Below are 25,044 nucleotides of genomic sequence, written 5' to 3'. Positions count from 1 at the left end.
CAGTGCTCAGGAAGCCAGCACACCCATTGTGCAGTCCACACTCCTACCCCCGGTCCACAAACCAGCCCTGAGGCCTGTGGTCTGGTGGCGAGGAATCGAGCGTTGTTGGCCCCTCTGCCCTTGGCTTTCCAATTTAAACTGGAACCAGAGGCCCTGGGGATGGCGGTGGGTCCTTGCAGACAGCTGGGTCGTGGAGGGGGAAGTGGGGAGGAGGAGAAAGAAAATAGAAGGATACCAGCAGCTCCCAGGGTCTGGGAATGGAGTTAGGGTTTCCTAGGGCAGAGCCGCTGGGGCTGGAGACCCAGGGAACTGGGCTCACATCAGGGCATGTCCTGGTGCACCGGGGGCTCACCTGAGTGTGAACCCGCCCTGCTCTTTCCTCCCCTCCTGCATCAGGTCTCCGGGGTATAAGATTGCAGGGTGGGAGGAGGACCCCGCCTGAGCCGTGGGAGCTGGGGTGCAGGAGTCACAGAGTGCTTCCTGACATCGAAGGTCCAGTCAGCCTTTCAGTGACAGATTTCATAGAGGCATTGTTTTCTGTAAATGGGATGACAGCAGCCCCCGTGGCTGCTAACAGGACTGTCATCTGGCTGTTGAGAGGCTTGCGTGGGATGAAAAGTGCCACATGCCACGACTTCAGCCATGTTTGCATCCGTAACAACCTCCTGGGATAGCCTCCTTCCTGGCTGGGGCCCGCAGGCAGCTTTCCTGGAGGATGGGCCAGGCCACCTGAGCACTGGACTCACCCTGCAGCTGGGTGATCTCCCAGGGCGTCTCTTAGGCTTCTACGAACCGTGTGTGTGCTCAAGAGCCTGCATACATAAGCGGGCACACAGTCACCCACCCCTGGAGATTCGCACCCCTCTTGCTTTCCCAGGGAAGCTGAGGTGTAAACTCGTAGAGGGCGAGGAGGAGGAAGTGGGTAGAGAGGTCTGTGGGCGGAAGGTGAAGGAACTGAAGCCTCAGCCCCAAACAGCAGGTCACGGGACCTCTACAGAATCATTTATTACGGGTCTTCCCGGAAGAAATAAAATGGAAATAGGGAGAAAGAAAACAAAGGGAGCTCTCTTCTCCTCCAGGAAAGAAACAAATTTTGAACCTTCCATACTTGGCTCAGGAGCCTAAAATTTGCAAACAGGATGGGCCCTGCTTGGAGGTGGCCGGCTTCCTGGAGCCCAGGCCCGCCTGAAGCCACTGGGGCTGCAGGAGACGCAGTTTCCTTCTCTGAAGCCAAGGGAGGCTACTGACCTTGATCTGGCCAGGTGAGGCCAGGACCTTGGGGCCTCCTTTGTGTTGTCCATGGAAGACCAACTTCCCGGCAACTGAAGGGAGGTTTGTAGGGTCCACTAGGACCCCCTGGAGCATCTTGGAGGAGGTCCGCAGGCATGGGGGCTGGGTGGCAAAGGAAACACAGACCTCAAAGTGGCCTACAGTTCCTTCCAGGGTGGGTCCCCTCGAGGGACATTCCCAGGCCGCTTGGAAAGGTAAGGCAGGGGGGCTTTGCCTCCCGGCTTTGTCTTCCGGTAGTTGAGGCGCTTGAAGGCTTCCAGGTCCCGGTGGGTGCCCATGATCAGCCGGCTGCGGGGGAAACACAGGCACACGTGTGGGGCTCAGTGGTCACCAGGTGACAGAGGAGGCCGCGCCTCACAGCCACACGGTCACCAATGACTCAGATGCACACACACGGCTCACACACGTGCACATAACCAGAAAGGGCCTGTTGCAGCACAGGCTGGGCCTGTTCCAGCCTTTCTTCAGAGCCTGTGTTCTGCAAAGGACTAGGGAGGGGGGCACGGTGAGGGCCCAGCAGCAGTGGGGTGCCTGACCCTTGCTGCCCACCCAGGGGCTTCACACTTCAGTCCCTCCCTGCTCCTCTGAGTCCCCACCGGCCTCCCACAGGCCCCATGCCCTGTGAGTCCGAGCCCAGCCCGTACTTCAGGTTAGAGAGCTCAACGATGAGGCCACGCACGATGTTGGTGGCGTCCTCCATCCTGGAGGCCTCAGAGGCCTGGATCCCCACGAAGGTCCTGGCCAGCAGGGAAGGAAATTGAGAGTGGCCCGACCTCACCGGACGACCAGAAGCTCTCCAGTGGGAGGGGCTTCCGCCGGGCTTCGCGCCATCTTTTCCGGGTGTCCAGCCTGTCCTCCTCTGTTCACAACAGAACCCTGATGGCCAACCCAGCTGGCTCCACTGCCCAGCAGGCCCAGAACTCAACCACTTCTCCCTTACCCTCCCCTGCCCTCTCAGGACGCTGCTGCCACTGCCTCCCCAGCTCCTGCCCCTGCGGTTTGACCCCCACAGGTACCGGGGGCTGTGAACTTGGAAACCTGGCTCAGAGGCAAGCCCTCTCCTCCTGCAGCTGTGCACCACCTGCTTTCCCTGTGCCTTCCCCTCGTCTCCCACTTCTCCCCTCCCGCTTGCTGTAGCCACACTAGACTCCTGGCCATTCCTGGAGCACCTCTCAGGATTCTGGAACATTCTTTCCCAAATGTCTCCTCCTGATGGTGGGTGGTGGCTTCCCTGATCACCCCTGACATTTTAACCCCTTCTCCGCTGCCTTTTTTTCCCCAACACTCTGCCATCTGATGATCTAATCTGCTGTCTCTCATGTCCCCACACCCCGAATCCCCCACTAGCAGTCAACTCTGTGTTTTGTCCCACACTGTCTCCCCAGCACCCAGGGCAGTGCTAGAAAAGGCAGCCCTGTCGGGCGCGGTGACTCACGCCTGTAATCCCAGCACTTTGGGAGGCCGAGGTGGGCGGATCATAAGGTCAGGAGATGGAGACCATCCTGGCTAACACGGTGAAACCCTGTCTGTACTAAAAATACAAAAAATTAGCTGAGCGTGGTGGCGGGTGCCTGTAGTCCCAGCTACTCAGGAGGCTGAGGCAGGAGAAAGGTGTGAACCCAGGAGGCGGAGCTTGCAGTGAGCCGAGAGCCGAGATCCGGCCACTGCACTCCAGCCTGGGTGACAGAGTGAGACTCTGTCTCAAAAAAAAGAAAAAAAAAAAAAAAGAAGAAAAGCCGGCCCAGATGGCATTCATATCTATGTAAGATTTGGGAGGTCAAGGCGGGAGGATGGCTTGAACCCAGGAGTTCAAGACCAGCCTTGGCAACGTAGTGAGACCCCCATCTCTACAAATAATACAAAATTAGCCAGGCGTGGTGCATGCCTGTAGTCCCAGCTACTCAGGAGGATGAAGTGGGAGGATCACTTGAGCCCGGGAGATGGAGGCTACAGTAAGCTATGATCCTGCACACCAGCCTAGGCAACAGAGCAAGACTCTTATCTAAAAAAGATCCTGCCAGGCACGGTGGCTCATGCCTGTAATCCCACCACTTTGCGAGGCTGAGGCGGGTGGATCACTTGAGTCCAGGAGTTCGAGACCAGCCTGGGCAACATGGCAAAATCCCGTCTCTAAAAAAAATATACAAAATTAGCTGGGTGTGGTGGTGGGTAACCATAGTCCCAGCTACTTAGGGGGCTGAAGTGGGAGAATCACGTAAGCCCAGGAGATCTAGGCTGCAGTGAGCTGAGGTTGCACCACTGCACTCCAGCCTGGGTGATGGGAGTAAGACCATGTCTCCAAAAAAAAAAAAAAAAAAAAATCACAGAAGATCCAAGGAGCCACAGAACCCCACCCCCGCCACAGAACAGGTGCCACTCTCAGACATGGGCAGTACAGGGGGCCAGGCAGGTAAGTGGGGGCCACTCGCCCTAAACCCGTCCATGCCCCAGGCTTGGTAGCACCTCCGGGGTTGTCACTATGGAAACTGCTGTCCTGCTGCTCCTGCCTTGGTCACCCTGAGGTGACTGGCAGCCCCTGGGCCTTAGCTTCTTGTGTGTGTCATTTAGCCTCAAGCCAGACCCCAGGCCCTCTGGGAGCTTCTAGACATCCAAGGCAGCGGGGAGGGGAGCTGCATTGGCCCTGGGACGTCAGAGATTCAGATGTGAACCCTCCTGGCTCTTCACTCAAACCACAGCAGGCCACTCTGATGAACTGCCTGTGGTCCACGTGCAGGTTGTGTGTGTGGATAGGGGAGGTGGCCAGTGGCATGGCAGGTACAAGTCACAGGGAGTGAGGGCAGGAGGCGGGGACAGAGCTGCCCTCTGCTAGGGGAGGAGAAGGAGGAGGAGGGTGTGGGGGCCTTACACAGCCAGGAGCTGAGTCCCAAACCCTCCTCCACCCCCACCAGACAGAAACAGAAACTTGGCCATAAATAATTGATAAACTGCTGCCTCTGCAGAGAGGCAGGTTCAAGTGCCATGTAACAGAGAGGGCAGCCGCCCAGCCCTGGCTTCGAGGAGGGTTGCGGGAGGGCACGGGAGGAGGGGACAGACTACGGGGACCACGGGCATGGTGCGGGGGAGGGGGTGCCCTCCCCACACACAGCAGCCTGGAGGACGGCTAACTGGTGGCCTGTGTGAGGGAGGAGGTGGTTCGCCTAGGGCAAGAGCCAAGTAGGGAGGGGAGAGGGTGAGGGCAGGTTAGACTCACTTGAGTGCCCGCCTGGTGCCAGAGCTAGGAACGGCTCCAAGATGGTCTCAGCCAACAGTTCTGAGCCCTGTCTGGGTCCCTTCCCCTTCTCAGGGACTCAGGAGGAAGCTTTGGCCCCTCTTCCCAGAGAGAAAGAGCCCACAGAGCCGGGGGCACTGTCTCAGGGCTCCTAGGGAGACACTGGGTTGGGTGCCGATCACTGGTCACTGTCGCCCAATCTCTGCTTTCAGGGAGCAAGGGAACGTGTACAGTTTGAAAGACAGGGCTCAGCTCCCCTGATGGACTGCGGAAGTCGAGGCCCAGGGAGGGAGAACTGGGGTCCCCTCCGTCTGTCACCCTCCTTGGTAAAATTGGTGAGGGTCCTGGAGCTGCTTCTCACCCACCCCACACCTACCTCGGCTGGGCCTTGGCCACTGCAACAGGGTCTCCATTGGCACGTGGGCTGGGGCCCGGCCAGCAAGGGCCCGGCTTGTTCCCGGAAGGAAAGAACTGGAAAGAGAACACAAGGTGTGAGTGCCCGGGGCCCAAGTCGAGCAAGCTCTGCACAGGGGACCCAGAAGTCACGCTGACGCCTTTGGCTTCACTGCGGCCACAGTAGGTCACACTGGGGCCGGCTAGGACTCCTGCAGAGGCAGAGCAGTAACGGTGAGGAACTCCACGATGGGTAGACCCAGGGCTACCAGCCTGGGCTGCACCCATCCTTTCCCCTTGGAAAGAGAAAGGCCACAGCCAACCCTGGTGTCCGCTCCTAGGCCTGGGCCTCCCACAGGCTGATCTGGGCAGTGGGGGTGCCCCTGTGCCATGATCTTTGGCCCCGACACCGCTGCAGTCTCCTGCATGCCCCTCACTATCTTTACGGGTACAGAGAAAACGCCAAGGGGTAGCAACTGCAGTGAAGTGGAGTCATCTACCTTGGCTGAATGAGCCACACACATCCTGTTAGGAAAGGAGTTTGCAAATTTAACACGAGGGGAAAACTCCCAGTGAATATAGGGGAAAGCCTTGTAACTCCAAGGCGCTTAAGCTTCTAAGTATCAATGGTGGTTTAATTTCCATGGAAAATGTCAAGCTCCATTATAAAGTGGTGACTTACGATGTCCCTCAGAAAAGAGGCAATGAGCCAGGCTGGGCACGCCTGTAATCCCAGCACTTTGGGAAAATGAGGTGGGAGGATCGTTTGAGGCCAAGTGTTCCAGACCAGCCTGGGCAACATGGCAAAACCCTGTCTCTACAAACAAACAAACAAAAACCCCAAAATTAGCCAGGCATGGTGGCACGCACCTGTGGTCCCAGCTACTCGGGAGGCTGAGGCAGGAGGATCAACTGCTTGAGCCTGGGAGGTTGAGGCTGCAGTAAGCTGTGATTGTGCCACTGCACTCCAGTCTGGGCAACAGAGCAAGGCCCTGTCTCTAAAATTTAAATTAAACGACTCCATATGCAGATTGCAGGAGCTCTATCGGTCCAAGAGTGAGCACAAAGGAGCTATGAGAAAGTAACACCAAACCCTCCCATGACGAGACCTTGGTTTGAGGTTTGAAAGCTCTGTCTCTGCTGTGTCACCTCTGAGTCTCCTCCTCTAGCACAGTGCGTGACCATGGTGAGGTCAGGACGAGGTGCTGAGACGGCCCTCTCAATCCATCTTTGCTATTCCCTGTGCCCCTGCCCATGCCGGGAGACATGGGCCTTGGCCTTCCTGCCAGGAGCCACCCGGAACCTTCCCACGGGAATGTGTTCCTTGCCTGGGTCGCCTTGACTTGCTAGGGAACGCCTCATGTCAAAACCAAACACGCCCAGGCCTTGGCAGTGCTGTCAGGGCGGTGCCTCCTCCTCTGGCAGGGGAAAGGCTGCCGGTGCTGGTCAGGTCTGACCAGCCAGCTGTCCGTCTGGGTCCCCTGGAGTCTGGATTTCAGGGTCTTTTTCCAAGCTCGCAGTTTGGCAGCCCATTTAGGAGGGTTAGGGGCTTCACCTGCTGGATGCCACTTAGGTGCACCTGGCCCCAAACACCTTAACCATTTCCCAGCCTTCTCTCCAAGCCACCACCCACGAGAACACAGACTGGAGGCAATGGAGGCGGCTCTTAAGTGAGGGATTTGCATTTTGCAAGGCATGAGGCTCTCATAAAATTTCAGCTGCGCCCAGCAACAGAACTCCTGCCTTTCCCACACACTCGTGTTCAGCCTCTACCACTGAACTGCACTGTGACTCACCAATTTTTTTTTTTTTTTTGAGACAGGGTCTCCGGCACCCACGCTGGAGTGCAGTAGCGTAATCTCGGCTCACTGCAACCTCAACCTCCCGGGCTCAAGTGATTCTCCTGCCTCAGCCTCCCAAGTAGCTGGGATTGCAGCCATGCATCCCCACGCCTGGCTAATTTTCTTTTCTTTTTTTTTTTTTTTGAGACGGAGTCTCGCTCTGTTGCCCAGGCTGGAGTGCGGTGGTCGGATCTCAACTCACTGCAAGCTCCGCCTCCTGGGTTCACGCCATTCTCGTGCCTCAGCCTCCCCAGTAGCTGGGACTACAGGCGCCCGCCACCTCGCCCGGTTAGTTTTTTTGTATTTTTTTTTTAGTAGAGACGGGGTTTCACCGTGTGAGCCAGGATGGTCTTGATCTCCTGACCTCGTGATCCACCCGTCTCGGCCTCCCAAAGTGCTGGGATTACAGGCTTGAGCCACCGCGCCCGGCCAATTTTTTCTTTTTTGAGACAGAGTCTTGCTCTGTCACCCAGGCTAGAGTGCAGTGGCGTGATCTTGGCTCACTGCAACCTCCGACTCCTGGGTTCAAGCGATTCTTCTGCCTCAGCCTCCAGAGTAGCTGGGATTAGAGGCACATGCCACAATGCCCTGCTAATTTTTGTATTTTGGTAGAGATGGGGCTTCACCATGTTGGCCACGCTGGTCCTGAACTCCTGACGTCGGGTGATTCTCCTGCCTCGGTCTCCCAGTGCTGGGATTACAGGTGGGAGCCACTGTGCCTGGCCATGAATTTTTTTTTTTTTTTTTTTACATCTCAACACAGGGACAGCAAAGAAACAGAGGCTGACATTTGAAAAGCAAATTTGGCTCTGTGTTCCAGGATGCAGCAGCTGGGGCATGACCTGGGTGCCATCCTCGCCTCCTCCTCTCCCGCCTGCCTCACCTCCGACAGGTGCGTGAACTCTTCCAGAGTCTTCGCTGCTACACCCAGTGTGTGGACAGAGAACCGCCTACCTCCCAGGGTGTGACTGTGACGCCCTCAGCCCAGGCTCAGGTGTGCCAACAGCTGGGGAGGTCACTCTTCCCCTGGGGGGCAGGGCTGAAGCAAGGCTGCCACCTGCCCAGACAGGAGAACGAACGCCAACAGCTGGCACCAGCTCTGGAGCCAGAGGAGGCCACATCTGGGCAGCCGGTGGGGCAGGCAGATCCCTGAAGGAGGCAAAGCCCTTACAAGTTCCGGCAGAAAAACAAAATGACTTATGTATGTTTGGGAAAGAATCATATCAGGACCCCCAGAGGACCCTAAGGAGATGGGCAAAGGCTCTTTTGCAGCTTGGGACTGAAGCCCCCTCCCCAGGCCCAGCTTCTCTCCATCACCCCACTGTGTCCACCGCCCTAAATACATGCCCCGGGACCCCACAGCCAGGGTCAGGCACTGAAGCAGAAGCTGCCAGGGGCTGGCACTCCTAGGGACTCCAGTTCAATGTGGGAGGCCCGGCTGAGAAAGCAGCTGTGTGTAACCATCCCTGGATATGTAGACAACCACCGAAAGGCAGGTCTATATTTTCTGGAAAACCACCGACTCCACATCCAATAGAGCTGCAACTCGGACTCCTAGAGTCGTTGGCTGTGTAAATGGTACGCCCTGAGCCCCAGCTCCCCCTCCACCGCTGTGCCATGTGAGGAGAGGGCTTGTGGAGGTTAGGTGCCTGCCCTGGGCAGGTATGTCTGTCACTCGGGGCAGCTCTTACCTGCTCAGGCGGGGTTTCGAAGTCAGAAGCGTCCAGGGCATCCTGTATCTGGCTGTCCAGCAGGAAGTCGAGTTCCACAGCTGAAGAGTCTGCCCAGGCGGCCTGGTCCGCAGGATGAGGCAGGTGGTCTTGCTGCCCTGCCAGGTCTGAGGTGGTGTCTGGAATGCCCTGCTGGGCCCCAGGCTCCTGGAGAGGGCTGTCTGCTGCTTCTCTGTGTTCTGGCAGAACAGAAGCTTGCGGGGACACACGGAGCCCCTCAAGGTCTTGTTTGAGGTCCTGGCCACCTGACTCGGCTGCCTCTGGAGTAGGGCCTGGCTCCTGCTTTTGATCGACACATGGACCCGTGTCCATGGCTGCATGGTCGGAATCTCCAGTGCCCATCATGGACTTTCCACTCCCGGGTGCCAGAGTCAGGGAGGCTGTCGGGCCCACTGGGACATCGCCAGGGGGCTTGTCATCCTGCCCTGCCTCCCCCGTTTCTCCTGCGGTTTCCCCACTGAGTGGGGTGCAGCCTGGCAGGGCCCTCCTGTAGCCTCCATCAGCGGCCTTCCTCTTGGGAGAGGCAGGTGACATGGCACTGGCCTGCCCATCGGGCCCAGCCACTTCCAGAGCCCTCTCTTCCAGCTCAGCAGGGTCTCTGCTCAGGTCTGCAATGATAACCATCCCGAGGGAGGAGCATCCCAGGCTGCTATGAGTCCCTTCCCCTTCCCTGCCCAACCTGCTGAGGGTCTGCTGGGGGTCAGGGAAGCCCTGGGCCACAGACCCGGGTTCCAGGCACCAAAAGGCAGGGCACAGTCCCAGAGCAGGGCCCAAGGTAGGAGCTGATGCTGGGGTACAGGGGATACCGTTTCCCTCCTCCTGAGGCCCTCCAGGCAGGCCAGCCCCTGTTGTCCTTTGGGCCCCTCCCTCCTTGGGGGCTCCTCTGTCTGGCTTCTCCCCTTCAGAATCACTGCTTGGTAAGTGTTCCTTTTGGCCATGATCACCTGGAACCCTGTCTGTCTCAGGCCTGCTGTCTTCAGCTCCTTGTTCTGACAGGTGGTCTTGGCTGGCCTTCTGTGAGGATGACGACCCTGTCCCCCTGTCTGGAGGGTCATCAGGCTGAGAATCTCCACTGCTGGGCACAGCCTGCACAGGGCTCTGGCCGCTCTGCTCAGGGTGGGCACTGTCTGCCTGCGTTGGGTCCCTCGTCTCCATGGCCTCCTGGAGGGGGAGCCCCAGGATCTCCACTAATGGCTGGCATCCTGGACTCTGGGCGCTAGACTCTGGGAGTGTTTCCTGTGGACAGAAAAAGACTCAGCCCCAGGGCCTTTGATAACCACGTTCTCCAAAGAGTTTTCTATTAGGTTGGTGTAAAAGTAATTGCGGGTTTTGTCATTACTTTTAATGGCAAACACTGGCCGGGGCAGTGGCTCACGCCTGTAATCCCAGCACTTTGGGAGGCCGAGGTGGGCGTATCACTTGAGGTTAGGAGTTCAAAATCAGCCTGGCCAAAATGGTGAAACCCCATCTCTACTAAACAAATACAAAAATTAGCCAGGCATGGTGGCAGGTGACTGTAGTCCCAGCTACTCAGAAGGCTGAGGCAGGAGAATCGTTTGAACCCAGGAGGCGGAGGTTGCAGTGAGCCAAGATAGGGCTGCACTCCAGCCTGGGTGACAGAGTCTCTGTCTCACACTCACAAAAAAATTAATGGCAAATCCGCACTTACTTTTGCATCAATCTAATAGTTGTGACCGCCCTGTTCAAAGACTCAGCCATGTTGCCCAGGCTGGTCTTGAATGCCTGGGCTCAAGTGATCCTCCTGCCTTGGCCTCCCAAAGTGCTGGGATTACAGGTGGGAGCCACTGCACCTGACCAAGTTTTAAAACAATTATTGTAGGCTGGACGCAGTGGCTCATGCCTGTAATCCCAGCACTTTGAGAGGTCCAGACAGGTGGATCATTTGAAGTCAGGAGTTCGAGACCAGCCTGGCCAACAGGGTGAAACCCCATGTCTAATAAAACTACAAAAATAAGCCAGGTGTGGTGGTGTGCACCTGTAGTCCCAGCTACTGGGGAGGGCGAGGCAGGAGAATCACTTGAATCCAGGAGGCGGAGGCTGCAGTGAGCCAAGATCGCACCATTGCACTCCAGCCTGGGTGATAAGCAAGACTCCATCTCAAAAACAAAAGAAAAAAAAATTATTGTAGAGATAGAGTCTTCCTATGTTGCTCAGGCTGGTCAAGGGAAGTCTCCCAAAGTGTTGGGATCACAGGCATGAGCCACCGCACCTGGCCAATTGCCTAGTTTTGATGATGGACTATAGTTATGCACGGTGTTACCACTCGGGGAAGCTAGAACAGAGAACACCAGAACTTCACTCTGTACTGTTTTTTGTTTTTTAAAAAATTGTGGTAAGGCCAGGCATGGTGGCTCACGCCTGTAATCTCAGCACTTTGGGCAGCTGAGGCGGGCAGATCACCTGAGGTCAGGAGTTCAAGACCAGGCTGGCCAACACGATGAAACCCCATCTCTACTAAAAATACAAAAATTAACTGGGCGTGGTGGCAGGCGCCTGTTATCCCAGCTACTCGGGAGGCTGAGGCGGGAGAATTGCTTGAACCCGGTGGGGCGGAGGTTGCAGTGAGCCAAGATGGTGCCACTGCACTCCAGCCTGGGTGACAAGAGTAAAACTCTGTCTCAAGAAAAAAAAGGAAAAAAAAAAAAAAAAAGAATTGCTGCCTATTCAACATATACCCATAGCAAAATGTACTGAAAATGGCGGGTGGAAGGGAGGTGCAGGCCTCACCATTGCCAAAGAACTCCAGGGTGAAATGGGACTACCGAGGCTGGACCAGGAGGCCGCACGTGCGCTGGGCTCAGCCTGGCTGATTTTAGAGCCTTACCAGGCTAAAGGCCCCACTCCTGAGGTCCTCATCCTTTGTCTCTCCTTTTCTTGCCACTGTCTTCCTGGATTTTGCAAACTGGGGAACAAACCTCCCAACTGAGTTCTGTAAACCGGATACAAGAACAAAGCAGCAGTAAAGATAAGGGAGGAAGGAGGTCTCAGGAAAAAAGGAAACCCAAACCTGCTCCTTTCTTGTAGCCTTGAGAGAACTCCACCCTTGCCCTTTGGGCATCTTCCCTCCAGCCCCTGTAGACCATGAGTGAGCAACTGGTGACAATGAAGGGAGACACAGAGCTGGAACTTTAAGGGAGGCAGCGATGCTTCTACATCCACGAGGCCACAGGACAGGCTCACCTGGGAAGGAGGAAGGGGAGCTGGCTCCTTCTCTGGTTGACGGAGGAGCCGGCAGGGAGCTCCTGTTTCCTCATCTGGGGAGCTGTGTAGGAAAAGATAAAACTGAGGGAGATCTGCCCGGGTACTGTGGCTCACGCCTGTAATCTCAACACTTTGGGCGGCTGAGGTGGGCAGATCACTGAGGCCAGGAGTTCGAGACCAACCTGGGGAACATGGTGAAACCCTATCTCTACTAAAAATACAAAAATTAGCCGGATGTGGTGGCACATGCCTGTAATCCCAGCTACTCGGGAGGCTGAGGCAGAATGGCTTGAATTTGGGAGGTGGTGGTTGCAGTGAGCCAAGATCGTGCTACTGCACCCCAGCCTAGGCGACAAAACAAGGCTCTGTGTCAAAACAAACAAACAAACTGAGGGGGATCTGAAATCCTCCTAGGTTGTCACTCACATATTGAGACAAATGCAAAACAAAATCCAAGAGGAAACCAGTGCTAAGAGTCTCCTAGGCTGGGCACGGTGGCTCATGCCTTTAATCCCAGCACTGTGGGAGGCTGAGGTGGGTGGATGCCCAGGAGTTTGAGACCAGCCTAAGCAACATAGTGAGACCCTGTTTCTACAAAAAATTTAAAAATTAGCTGGACAAGGTGATGTGTGCCTGTGGTCCCAGCTACTTGGGAGGCTGAGATGGGAGGATCATCTGAGCCAGGGGAGTTCAGGCTGCAATGAGCTATGATCACATCACTGTACTCCAGCCTGGGTGACAGAGCAAGACCCTGTCTCAAAAAAAAAAAAAAAAAAAAGTCTGCTAGATGGAAGGCCCTGGAAAACCTGCTTTAAAAGAGTGGGATGGGGATGGAGAAGCAGTGACCTGAGAACATTTAACGGGCAAGGAGGGTGCAGAGTCCCACTTGGAGAATACACTGCCTCAACAGGTGACTTTGTCACACTTATAATGCCAGGAACTGCCTTCTGAACTGGGAATAGGGATATTCTCATTTGGACGGACACTCCAGCTCTCACAAGACACATTCCAGGGAAAGGAAATTGTAGATGCAAGAAACATAGTGTCTTTAAAAACAAGTGAAACTTAGGGTTATATTTAAATAAATAAGGGCCAGGCGCGGTGGTTCACACCTGTAATCCCAGCACTTTGGGAGGCCGAGGCAGGCAGATCACCTTAAGTCAGGAGCTCAAGACCAGCCTGGCCAACATGGTGAAACCCCATCTCTAGTAAAAATACAAAAATTAGCTGAGTGTGGTGGCGGGCGCCTTTCATCCCAGCTACTTGGGAGGCTGAGGCAGGAGAATCGCTTGAATCCAGGAGGTGGAGGTTGCAGTGAGCCGAGATTGTACCACTGCACTCCAGCCTAGGTGACAGAGCAAGACCCTGTCTCAAATACATACACACATCCATAAGGATATATATATCATTTTGTTTTGGCTAATTATTTTATTTCTTGTAGATATGGGGTCATCCTCATTATGTTACACAGGCTCCTCTCGAACTCCTGGGTTCAAGCAATCCTCTTGCCTCGGCCCCCCAAAGTGCTGGGATTACAGGCATGAGCCACTGCGCCCAGCCCTGATTGCTTTTCTTTTTTATTGGTCATTAGCTCACATAACAACAATTCCTTTGTTCCCTTCTTGATTAAGGAGGAGGAATGTGGAAGACGGATGGGTTTGACCAGCAGACAGAATATGAGTTATAGAATATGAGTTCTATAACCTTGAAAAATTCAACGTTATCTTTATCCATAGTTAAAACTTCTTTTTTTTCTTTTATTTTTTAGATGGAGTCTCGCTCTGTTGCCCAAGCTAGAGTGTAGTGGCATGATCTCTGCTCACTGCAACCTCTGCCTCCTGGTTTCAGTCGATTCTCCTGCTTCAGCCTCCCGAGTATCTGGGATTACAGGTGTGTCACCACACCTGGCTAATTTTTGTACTTTTAGTAGAGACAGGGTTTTGCAATGTTGGCCAGGCTGGTCTTAAACTCGTGACCTCAAGTGATCCTCCCCGCTAGGCCTCCCAAAGTGCTGGGATTACAGGCATTAGCCACCATGCCTGGCCAAAACATCAACCCTTCTTACCAGCGAGGAAAGCTACGAGAAGTAAGATCCGATGGCCCTGAGCTCTGGGAAGGAGTGGGTCACAGCACTGGATAGGTTGTGGGTCTACTTTCCAAAGCACTGCTGTCTGCTGAGCTGCTGTGCTATGTGGAATGTCAGTGGGGAGACCTGCCGGATTGCTCAGAGCCACCTACCTGCAGACCGCCTTTCCTGGTTCCTCCCCGTGCTGCTGTGTAGAGGGAACAGGTTCCAGTTTACTCTCTGGCTCCTCAGGGTGATGTAAACAGCCCAACATGGAACTCTGGGGGTCCCCATCAGAGTCTCCTAGCCTTGGGGTCTTTAGGGGTTTTGCAGGACAGACTCCGTCTCCTGTTTTAGAGATACAGGAAGATGAAGCGGTGGGGGATACAGCCACTGCCATGGCTGACAACTGAACACAGCAAGGCCACTGCCGTCTTGAAAGAAAGCAGGCTCGTTCCAAGGGCATGAAACCCCCGCTCTGATGCTCACCTGGTGAGCGAGAGATGGACTGGAACCCCTATCAAAGGTGGGACTTATAAGCTTATGTGGCCATGAGATTCAAAGGCTTTTTACCTATGGACTGGCCGGAGCTGAGGCTGAATCAGGAGGTGGCCTGGCCTGGCTCCAGATCACACAGAAGAACCTGGCCTGGCCGACTCTCTCTCTGGGGAAGTGGTAAGGGGTGTGTAGTGGGTCCCAGCTCAAACAACTCTGCAGAGGGGTCATTCCTGTCTTCTCTACCAAACATCCCCTTTCGTGAGCCTGACTTCTTCCCTTCTCAGCTTTTCTGCAAGTATCAATGTCCTGGGTCATCTCCCGTCTCCCCCACTACAACTAGGCTGCACGCGAGAAGGGGCCGAATCCATCTCACTTTCTGCGGGGTCCCAAGTGCCTGTAAGAGCATCCTGTACACTGTTGGTGCTCAGTAAATACTTAGGACATGATTGGATAAATGCACACCACCAAGTGCAGACAAGACTAAATTATGTACTACTCTAGTGTGCTGAGACATCTGTGAAATAGCCATCCTGGGAAAACTGGGACTCACGGTCAGCAGGTGCTGAAGAGGTGATGCTTTGGCCACGTCCTGGGCCCTTGCATTTCTGCACTAACTTCCCCATCACTGAAAGCAATTGCGATGTGTCTTCTTCCGGCATTTAAGAGGCTAAAGATGCTTACTGACATCTTTGTATACATAGCACGGTGGCTCATGCCTATAATCCCAGCACTTTGGGAGGCTGAGGCGAGTGGATCACCTAAGGTCAGGAGTTCAAGACCAGCCTGGCCAACAAGGCAAAACCCTATCTCTACTGAAAATACAAAAATTAGCCAGGCATGGTGGCACCCACCTATAGTCCCAGCCACTTGGGAGGCTGAGGCAGGAGAATCACTTGAACCCGGGAGGCAGAAGTTGCAGTGAGCTGAGATTGCACTACTGCACTCCAGCCTGGGTCCTGGGTGACAGAGTGAGATTGTCTCAAAAAAAAAATTAATATGTATTATATATTATATATAAGAATACATATGGATTCATATTTAACATATACATACATATAAAATATATTATGTTTACATATTACATATTTATAATTATAAATATATATTAAATTATATATTTCTAATATATCAATATATTATAAAATTATGTACTTATATATTTACATATGATGTATATTATATATTTATTAAATATATACAGTATATATTATATATCCCACTATATTGCCAGGTTGTTCCATGTGATCTAAAGCCAGGCCATGCCACCTCAGGATTCAGCCTCAGCCAAATATGTAAATATATATATTTATACATATATATTTATACATACATATTTATATATATGTATTTATGTATTATATATACTATATATATACATATTTTCTTTTTTTTGAGACAGGATCTGGCTTTGTCTCCCAGGCTGGAGTGAAGTGGTACAACTGTGGATCACTGCAGTCTTCACCTCCTGGGCTCAAGCCATCCTCCCGCCTCAGGCCCCTTGAGTAGCTGGGAAAACAGGTGTGTGCCACCATGCCTGGCTAAGTCTTTTTTTGTTTTTGTTTTATAGACACAGGGTCTCACTATGTTGCCCCAGGCTAGTCGCGAACTCTGGCACTCAGAGTTCGCGACCTCTGTCTCAGCCTCCCAAAGTGCTGGAATTACAGCCATGAACCACTTTGCCTGGCCAGCATCTATTTTTTGAATTAAGAAAACTCACTTACATCGAAGCTTTCAATAGTGGCTGGCTTGTAAGACTTCCCCAAACCTGGCCCCACCTAATCATGTATTCAGTGCACAAATGATAAGGGTTGACTCTAGTGAGTTCCACACCAGATGCTGTCCTAAGAACTTGTGTGTGTTAAGATAAAAGCTCAAGGCAGGGTGCTTGCTCTTATGCCTGCCTTACAGAAGTAACATTGAGCAATTCAATATTATCTTTGTCCATGATTAAAATATCAGCCTTTCTCACAGCCTGTAATCCCAGGACTTTGGGAAGCCGAGGCAGGTGGATTGCTTGAGCTCAGCAGTTCAAGACCAGCCTGGGCAACATGGCGAAACACTGTCTAAAAAGCATGAAAACTAGCCAGACATGGTGGCGCACGCCTGTAGTCCCACGTACTTGAGAGGCTGAAGCGGGAGGATGACTTGAGCCCGGAGGAAGAGATTGCAGTGAGTCTAGACTGCGCCACTGCACTCCAGCCTGGGCAACAGAACTAGAGCCTGTCTCAAAAAGACAATTAGGGGCTGGGCGCGGTGGCTCAAGCCTGTAATCCCAGCACTTTGGGAGGCCAAGACGGGCGGATCACGAGGTCAGGAGATCGAGACCATCCTGGCTAACACGGTGAAACGCCATCTACTAAAAAATACAAAAAACTAGCCAGGCGAGGTTGCGGGCGCCTGTAGTCCCAGCTACTCGGGAGGCTGAGGCAGGAGAATGGCATAAACCCAGGAGGCAGAGCTTGCAGTGAGCTGAGATCCGGCCACTGCACTCCAGCCTGGGCGACAGAGCAAGACTCCGTCTCAAAAAAAAAAAAAAAAAAAAGACAATTAAATTAAAACAAATAAAAAGGGCAATATGGCAAAACCCTATCTCTCCTAAAAATATAAACGTTATCTGGGCATGGTGGTGGGCACCTGTAATCCCACCTACTTGGGAGGCTGAGGCAGGAGAATCGCTTGTAGCTAGGGCGCTGTGGTTGCAATGAGCCAAGATGGCGCCACTGCACTCCAGCCTGGGAAAGGGAGTGAGACTCCATCTCAAAAAAATAAATTAATAATTAAATTAAATTAAAAGGAAAGATGTGAGAATTGACACCCAAGGGCCCCAAGTTCCCAGCGAGGTGTAAACATTGAGGCACATGGAGGCCAAGGAACCAAGGCTGGCACCCCATCCAATTCCAGAACCAGCACACTTAAGAATACTTGAACATTTACTGAATGCCTACTATGTAGCAGATTTCTACCAAGGCACAGACAACAAAAAGACAAACCAACAGCCAGGTGTGGTGGTGCATGCCTGCAGTCCCAGCTACTCAGGAGGCTGAGGGGGTAGGATTGCTTGAGTCCAGGATCTCACTTGGGTAACACAGTGAGATCCCACCTCTAAAAACATTTAAAAATTAGCTGAGGGTGGTGGCATGCACCTGTAGTCTCAGCTACTCGGGAGGCTGAGGCAGGAGGATTGCTTGAGCCCTGGAGGTTGAGGCTGCAGCGAGCCGTGATTGTGCCACTGGATTCTGGCCTCAGCAACAGAGCTAGAACCTGGCTCTAAAAAAATAAACTGAAGAATAACACTATCCAGGGCTGGGCGCGGTGGCTCACACCTGTAATCCCAGCACTTTGGGAGGCCGAGGTGGGTGGATCAACTGAGGTCGGGAGTTCAAGACCAGTCTAACCAACATGGAGAAACCCCATCTCTACTAAAAATACAAAATAAGCCAGGCATGGTGGCTCATGCCTGTTATCTCAGCTACTTGGGAGGCTGAGGCAGGAGAATCACTTGAACCCGCGAGGCGGAGGTTGTGGTGAGCCGATATCACGTCACTGCACTCTAGCCTGGGCAACAAGAGTAAAACTCCGTCTCAAAAAAAATTAAAAAATTAAAAAAAAAAACACACTATCCAAACCCCAGGTGGACTCTTTCCAGCCTCAGCTCTGCACTACACACTCACACACCCTGAAGTAAAGCTACTGAATGAGTCTCTTTCCTCGATGCCAATTGCTAGGGTCTGCCTCCGTCCTCACTCAGCTGTTTGCCCTCCACTAAAACACAGTGATCTTCCTGTAATTGCTTCTAATTCTTCTTCTTCTATTTTTTATTTTTTGAGATGGACTCTCGCTCTGTTGACCAGGCTGGAGTGCAGTGGCACAAGCTCAGCTCACTGCAACCTCCATCTCCTGGGTTCAAGCAATTCTTCTGCCTCAGCCTCCTGATTGGCTGGGACTACAGGCACAAGCCACCATGCCTGGTTAATTTTTTTCTATTTTCAGTAGAAACGGGTTTTCACCATGTTGGCCACGTTGGTTTCGAACTCCTGATCTCAACTGATCTGCCTGCCTTGGCCTCCCAAAGTGCTAGGATTGCAGGTGTAAGCCATGGCGCACAGCCAATTGCTTGTAATTCTGTCAGTTACGGTTTGGGAGTGCCCATTTAGAACTTTATCCCACTGCTGTGTATTTGCTTAGCGCTCCCTGGGAGAAACATTTTCCTTTGTCCCCTGACTAGAGCTGGAGGATCTCCAGGGCAGGAACTGAGTACGCTGCACCCTTTGATCTCCTCCTTGTCCTCCCCCGCCCTCTCTGGTGCCCACCTCAAAGGATGCAGCACCACAAGTAAGGCTCCGATGGACATTGCCTATAGAAACACATTCCTAACCATCCAGGCACGGTGGCTCATGTCTGTGATCTCACCACTTTGAGAGAGTGAGGTGGACGGATTGCTTGAGGTCAGGAGTTCGAGACCAGCCTGGCCAACATGGCGAAATCCTGTCTCTACTACAAATACAAAAAATTAGCCAGGCGTGGTGGTGGGCACCTGTAGTCCCAGATAATCAGGAGGCTGAGGCAGGAGAATCACTTGAACTCTGGAGGCAGAGGATGCAGTGAGCCAAGACTATATAACTGCACTCCAGCCTGGGTGACAGAGCAAGGCTCTGTCTCAAAAGAAACACGAACTTGTGGGCTGCCAGAAAAGACAAAATATAGCTGCTTTGTTTATTTGGTTTCTTGAGATTCTCAAACACTTGCTCACTTGGCTGATCAAACGGCCATTTGTACCGAATAAAAAGCAAAAAAATATCGAGGGCATTGAAGAGTCTTCTCTTTCCTTCCGGCGATCTGTCCACATGGGACTAATTTAAGAAAAAATAAGGCAGAACCTTGTGTTCAACACCAAAGACTGAAGACATTGGGAGGGAAAAGGCCTTTTTCACCACCTGCCAGATTCTTCTTCCTCTCTCCACCCTTCCAGTATACAGAGAAAGGGCTGTCCAGGGCCAGCCCTGAGGTCCACTGAGCTGGGGAGTCTACCGCCAACAGAGGCCCCAAGTGACCTGCTGTGGGTGGGCCTGGCGGTCCCCAGCTTCCCCCTCCAAGGTCAGAGAAATTCTGATGCCTCCAAGCAGCCTGTTGCTCATCTCTGCACAAAACATGTTCAATCTGCTGATCATTTCCTCTTCTGTCCCATATCTTGGGGGAAAAACATGAACACCATTCCCTAAATTCATCAGCCACTAAATTAGAAAGTCATTTCAAAATTTTGAAGAAATTTAACTTACATTAGAAAATGATAGGCAAATGGAACTCTACTACATCATATTTGGAGTTTGTCTTTCTGACTTGGTTTGTTCCTTTTTTTTTTTTTTCAAAGACAGAGTCTCACTCTGTCGCCCAGGCTGGAGTGCAGTGGCGCAATCTCAGCTCTCCCAGGCTCAAGCAAGTCTCATGCCTCAGCCTCCCAAGTAGCTGGGATTACAGATACACGCCACCATGCCCGGCTAATTTTTGTATTTTTAGTACAGATGGGGTTTCACTATGTTGACCAGGTTGATCTTGAACCCTAACCTCAAATGATCCACCTGCCTTGGCCTCGCAAAGTGCTCAGATTACAGGCAGGAGCCATCGTGCCCAACAATCTTTCTTTCTTTTCTTTTTTTTTTAAGAGACAGGGTTTTGTTCTGTGTCCCAGGCTAGAGTGCAGGCGCAGTCACAGCTCACTGCAGCCTGGAATTCCTCAGCTCAAGCTATCCTCCTGCCTCAATCTCCTAAGTAGCCAGGACTACAGGTGTGTGCCACCACACCTTGTTAATTAAAAATATATATTTTTTGAGACTGGATAACATTATGTTGCTCAGGCTGGTCATTAACTCCTGGTCTCAGGCAATCCTTTCACCTCGGCCTCCCAAGTAGCCTGGAGTACAGGTGCACGCCACCATGCCTGGCTATTTTGGGGTGTTTTTCTTTTCAAATGACGAAATTGTATAGGTATACTGACAAGTAAACATGGTCATGATCTACTGCAAAGTGAAAAATGGAGGTTGCAGATCAGTAAGTGTGATGATCTATTTTCCAATAAAAGCACTTTATTTGGGCCAGGCATGGTGGCTCATGCCTGTAATCTTTGGGAGACCAAGGCAGGCGGATAACATGAAGTCAGGAGTTCGAGTGCAGCCTAGCCAACATGGTGAAACCCCATCTCTACTAAAAATACAAAAATTAGCCAGGCATGGTGGCGGGTGCCTGTAATCCCAGATACTCAGGAGGCTGAGGCATGAGGATCACTTGAACCCAGGAGGCAGAGGTTGCAGTGAACCAAAATCATGCCGCTGCACTCCAGCCTGGGTGACAGAATGAGACTCTGTCTCCAAAAAAAAAAAAACAAAAAAAAAAACAAAGCTCAACACTGTATCTGTATATATACAGAAAATGTCTGACCAGGCATGGTGGCTCACACCTGTAATTCTGAGCACTCTGGGAGGCCAAGGCAGGTGGACTGCTGGAGCCCAGAAGTTCAAGACCAGCCTGGGCAACATAGTGAGGCCTCGTCTCTTCCAAAAAATACAAAAATTAGCCAGGCATGGTGGCACACACCTGTAGTCCCAGCTATTTGGGAGGCTGAGGTAGGAGGATCAGCTGAGCCTAGGGAGGTCGAGGCTACAGCGAGCTCTGATTGCGCCACTGCTCTCCAGCCTGGGTGACAGAGCAAGACTCTGTCTCAAAAAAAAGGAAAAAAAAAACAGCTGGGTATGGTGGCTTACCCCAGTAAGCCCAGCACTTTGGCTGAGGCGGGCAGATCATGTGAGGCCAGGAGTTTGAGACCAGCCTGGGCAACGTGGCGAAACCCCATCTCTACTACAAACACAAAAATTATCCGGGCGTGCTGGCAGACACCTGTAATCCCAGCTACTCGGGAGGCTGAGGCAGGAGAATCACCTGAACTTGGGAGGCGGAGGTTGCAGTGAGCCGAGATTGCGCCACTGCACTCCAGTCTGGGCAACAAGAGCGAAACTCCGTTTCAAAGGAAAAAAAAAAGTCTAGAAGTAGTGTACTGAGGTTAGAGTCCTGCCCTGTTTTTCATGCTGTTCTATAGTTGATCATTGTCCTATGGCTGAGCTAGATGTCAACATTAGGGAAAGCTTGGGGAAGGGTAGCCAGAACTCTCTGAATTATTTTTGCAACTTTTCTGTAAGTCCCAGATTACTTCAAAATAAAAGTTTTTTAAAAAAGTCTGGAAGAGCCAAGCGTGGTGGCTCACGCCTGCAACCCCAGCACGTTGGGAGGCCAAGGCGGGCGGATCATGAGGTCAGGAGATCGAGACTATCCTGGCTAACACGGTGACACCCTGTCTCTACTAAAATTACAAAAAAGTTACCCTGGCGTGGTGGCGGGCACCTGTAGTCCCAGCTACTTGGGAGACTGAGGCAGGAGAATGGCGTGAACCCGGGAGGAGGAGCTTGCCATGAGCCAAGATCGCACCACTGCACTCCAGCCTGGGTGACAGAGCAAGACTCCGTATCAAAAATAAATAAATAAATAAATAAATAAAATAAAAATGAAAAAAACGAAAGTCTGGAAGAAGAATTGTTAACAGCAGTCTACATTTGTGTACTGCCTTAGGTCAGTTCTGGGTGCTTTACAGATACTAACCCACATGTGAGCTCTAAGGGCAGGGATTCTCCACCTTGGAGGACATTTGGGATTGGATCATTCTCTGTGGTTGGGGGGCATCCTATGCATGGTAGGATATTTGAGCAGCATCCCTGGCCTCCACCCACTAGATGTCAGTATCATTTCCCCAGTTATGAAAACCAAAAGAAGTCTCTAGGCCGGGCACAGTGGCTCACACCTGCAATCCCAGCACTTTGGAAGGCTGAGGCAGGCAGATCGCCCGAGGTCAGGAGTTTGAGACCAGCCTGGCCAACATTGTGAAACCCTATCCCTACTAAAAATACAAAAATTAGGCAGGTGTGGTGGTGTACATCTGTAGTCCCAGCTACTCAGGAGGCTGAGGCTGCAGACTCACTTGAACCCAGGAGGTGGAGGCTGCAGTGAGCCAAGATCTCGCCACTGCACGCCAGCCTGGACAAGAGTCAGACTTGGTCTCCAAAACAAAAAAGTCTCCAAACATTGCCAACTATCCCCTGGGGGTCAAAATCCCTTCCTGTCACCTAGTTGATAAACACTGCTCTAAAAGAAAGGGTGGTGGCTTTTATTATCCCCAATTTACAAAAGGGGAAACTGAGGCACAGAGGAAATCATCCACCACCACACAGTGAGCAGAACTGGGATGAACCCAGGTTTTGGGCCCCAGAGTAAAACACTCAGCCACATACCAAGTAGCCTTGTAGTACATCAAGCATTATTCCAGGGGTCATCTCTAGGACTGGTTCTGCAGGGAGGCTGTCCCGCTGCCCTGAAGCCTGGGGAGGCCTCCTCTAAGCTGTGGGACCCCACCAGAGGCTTGCAGAAGCTCCAGAAAACTTTCACTTTTACTTTTCCTGTATGCCCTCTCCATTATTTCTATTTTTCTTTCTTTCCTTCTTTTTTGAGACAGGGCCTCACTCTTATCAGTCAGGCTGGAGTGCAGTGGTGCGATCTTGACTCTCTGCAACCTCCACCTCCCAGTTCGAGCGATCTTCCTGCCTCAGCCTCCTGAGTAGCTGGGACTACAGATGCCTGCCACCACCACAACCAGCTAGTTTCCTTACTTTACATTGTAGAGACAGGATCTCACTATGTTGCCCAGGCTGGTCTCGAACTCCTGGACTCAAGCAATCTGCCCACCTCGGCCTCCCAAAGTGCTGGAATTACAGGTGTGAGCCACCACACCCGGCCTTCTATTTGAATTAAATCCTTTTCTTCTTTTTTTTTTTTTTTTGAGACAGAGTCTTGCTCTGTTGCCCAGGCTGGAGTGCACTGGCACCATCTCAGCTCACTGCAACATCGGACTCCCAGGTTCAAGCGATTCTCCTGCCTCAGCCTCCCGAGTAGGTGGGACTACAGGCACGTGCCACAACACCTGGCTAATTTTTGTATTTTCAGTAGAGATGGGGTTTCACCATGTTGGTCAGGCTGGTCTCAAACTCCTGACCTTGTGATCTGCCCGCCTTGGCCTCCCAAAGTTGCTGGGATTACAGGCATGAGCCACTGCACCTGGCCAATCCTTATTTTCTTTTAAGGAGGTTAGGGCAGTCATGTTAGCCAAATCTGCAATAAACAAGCCCACATTCTTCCCACGAGCAGAAGTAGAAATCAAGAAGTGTTCATTTGAATGAACATACCTGAGGTCCGCAGCTTCTTCCTCTTTGTCATTTTATCTTCCCCTTGAGAAATCTGAAAACAAGCAAAATCTCTCATCATTATAAGCAGTCCCTGTCTCTGTTTATATCCAGTGGCTTTCGCTGAGAGCAGAGGTTACCCCCGCCTCCACCTCAGCCCATGTGGCTGCCCCAGGGGTCAGAGGGCTCCCATTGGGACACAGCGTGGGACACAGAGTCACAGCTACTTTGGACCATGGCCAGGTAGGAATTCAAACCTCCTCCAAACTAAAGATCTTATGCCCAGGACCTGAAAGACAAATGGGACCTGGGGGATCCTTACGGGAAGCCCCGGGGACCTACACTCTGGTCCCTGGGATGAAACAGCCTGTGTGAACCCTCCCTCCCGACTGGGGTATCTGGGGGCCCTTCCAAGGACACTTGAGGACTCTTCAGGGGCCTCTGGGGCCTTTGGAGACCAGCCCGGCCAATATGGTGAAACCCCCTCTCTACTAAAAATACAAAAATTAGGCTGGGCGCGGTGGCTCGCGCCTGTAATCTCAGCACTTTAGGAGGCTGAGGTGGGCGGATCACTTGAGGTCAGGAGTTCCAGACCAGCCTGACCAATACGGTGAAACCCCGTCCGTCTCTACTAAAAGTACAAAAATTAGCTGGGCGTGGTGGCACACACCTGTAATCCCAGCTACTCGGACGGCTAAGACAGGAGAATTCCTTGAACCCAGGAGGCGGAGCTTGCAGTGAGCCGAGATCGCTCCACTACACTCCAGCCTGGGCGACAGAGTAAGGCTCTGTCTCAAAAAAAAAAAAAAAAAAAAAAAAAAAAAAATTAGCCAGGCATGGTGGCACACACCCGTAATCCCAGCTACTCAGGAGGTTGTGGCACGAGGATCGCTTGAACCCAGGAGGCAGAGGTTGCAGTGAGCCAAGATCGTGCCATTTTAAAGGGGACAGCTGTGTCCTTGGAGGGGCAAGAGCTGCCACAGGCCGGTTTCTCCCAGCCTTGGCGGCCAGGCAAGCCAAAACGGACCTGGACCGCAGAAGTCGCTGAGGACCCTCTGTCTTTATCAGAAACGAACTCTGCCTGGATCCGTTGGGAATAAGTCGGTTGAATTATCAGCGTTTACTCTTTTTGGAAAAAATAAATGGCCAAATTGGCCCTCACAGAAGCCTGGAGGCCTCGAGTCGGGAGCTGAAGGATGGAAAGGCCTGAGGGTGGGCGCTATGGACCCCGCTCCCGGTGACAAGCCTCACACTGACACTACGTCGACCACCGAAAAGTGAGAACTCCAGAGTGAGTCCTCACAGTGAGTCCTTCCGCCCACGTGAAGCCGGAGCCTATCGGTGACTGAGGGACGCTGTGAACCTCACACAGGTCGCCGCCCCTCCCACCTGCGCTCGCTCTGCCTCTTTCCCGCGCCTCGCGAGGCCCCGCCCCGCGCATGCACGACGCGAGCACCGCCCACGCAGCCCGCGACAGCGAGCACCGCCCTGCGAAGCGCAT

The 25,044-nt window shown here is 52.6% G+C and overlaps 1 protein-coding gene across 2 annotated transcripts; it reads right to left on the bottom strand.

The window, feature by feature from the left end:
- Positions 1–973: 973 nt before the first annotated feature.
- On the bottom strand, positions 974–24,992 carry BRME1 (break repair meiotic recombinase recruitment factor 1). Of its 2 annotated transcripts, XM_007995497.3 has the most exons (9): positions 24,571–24,992; positions 23,547–23,598; positions 13,944–14,118; positions 11,685–11,766; positions 11,329–11,433; positions 8,445–9,719; positions 4,896–4,990; positions 1,935–2,027; positions 974–1,578 (listed from the first exon to the last, which is right to left on the bottom strand). In XM_007995497.3, exons 2-9 carry the CDS (start codon positions 23,575–23,577, stop codon positions 1,428–1,430), a joined length of 2,007 nt encoding a protein of 668 aa, XP_007993688.3. In that variant the 5' UTR covers positions 23,578–23,598; positions 24,571–24,992; the 3' UTR covers positions 974–1,427. The 2 variants fall into 2 exon arrangements, with proteins under 2 accessions (XP_007993688.3, XP_072872972.1); XM_073016871.1 differs by lacking the exon at positions 1,935–2,027.
- Positions 24,993–25,044: the final 52 nt, after the last annotated feature.

The sequence above is a fragment of the Chlorocebus sabaeus genome, chromosome 6 (assembly GCF_047675955.1).
Source record: "Chlorocebus sabaeus isolate Y175 chromosome 6, mChlSab1.0.hap1, whole genome shotgun sequence".
Classification (NCBI taxonomy): domain Eukaryota; kingdom Metazoa; phylum Chordata; class Mammalia; order Primates; family Cercopithecidae; genus Chlorocebus; species Chlorocebus sabaeus.
This window is presented reverse-complemented; position numbering and strand designations above follow the sequence as displayed.

What these genes read in the sequence shown, in the direction of transcription:
- BRME1 (XM_007995497.3), bottom strand. Translation starts at nt 23,577, where the DNA reads ATGACAAAGAGGAAGAAGCTGCGGACCTCAG. An exon ending in GAAGAAGCTGCGGACCTCAG is followed by an intron (nt 14,119 to 23,546) that starts GTATGTTCATTC and finishes TCTCTAAAACAG; the next exon opens with GAGACGGAGTCTGTCCTGCA. An exon ending in GTTGAGCTCTCTAACCTGAA is followed by an intron (nt 1,579 to 1,934) that starts GTACGGGCTGGG and finishes TTTCCCCCGCAG; the next exon opens with CCGGCTGATCATGGGCACCC.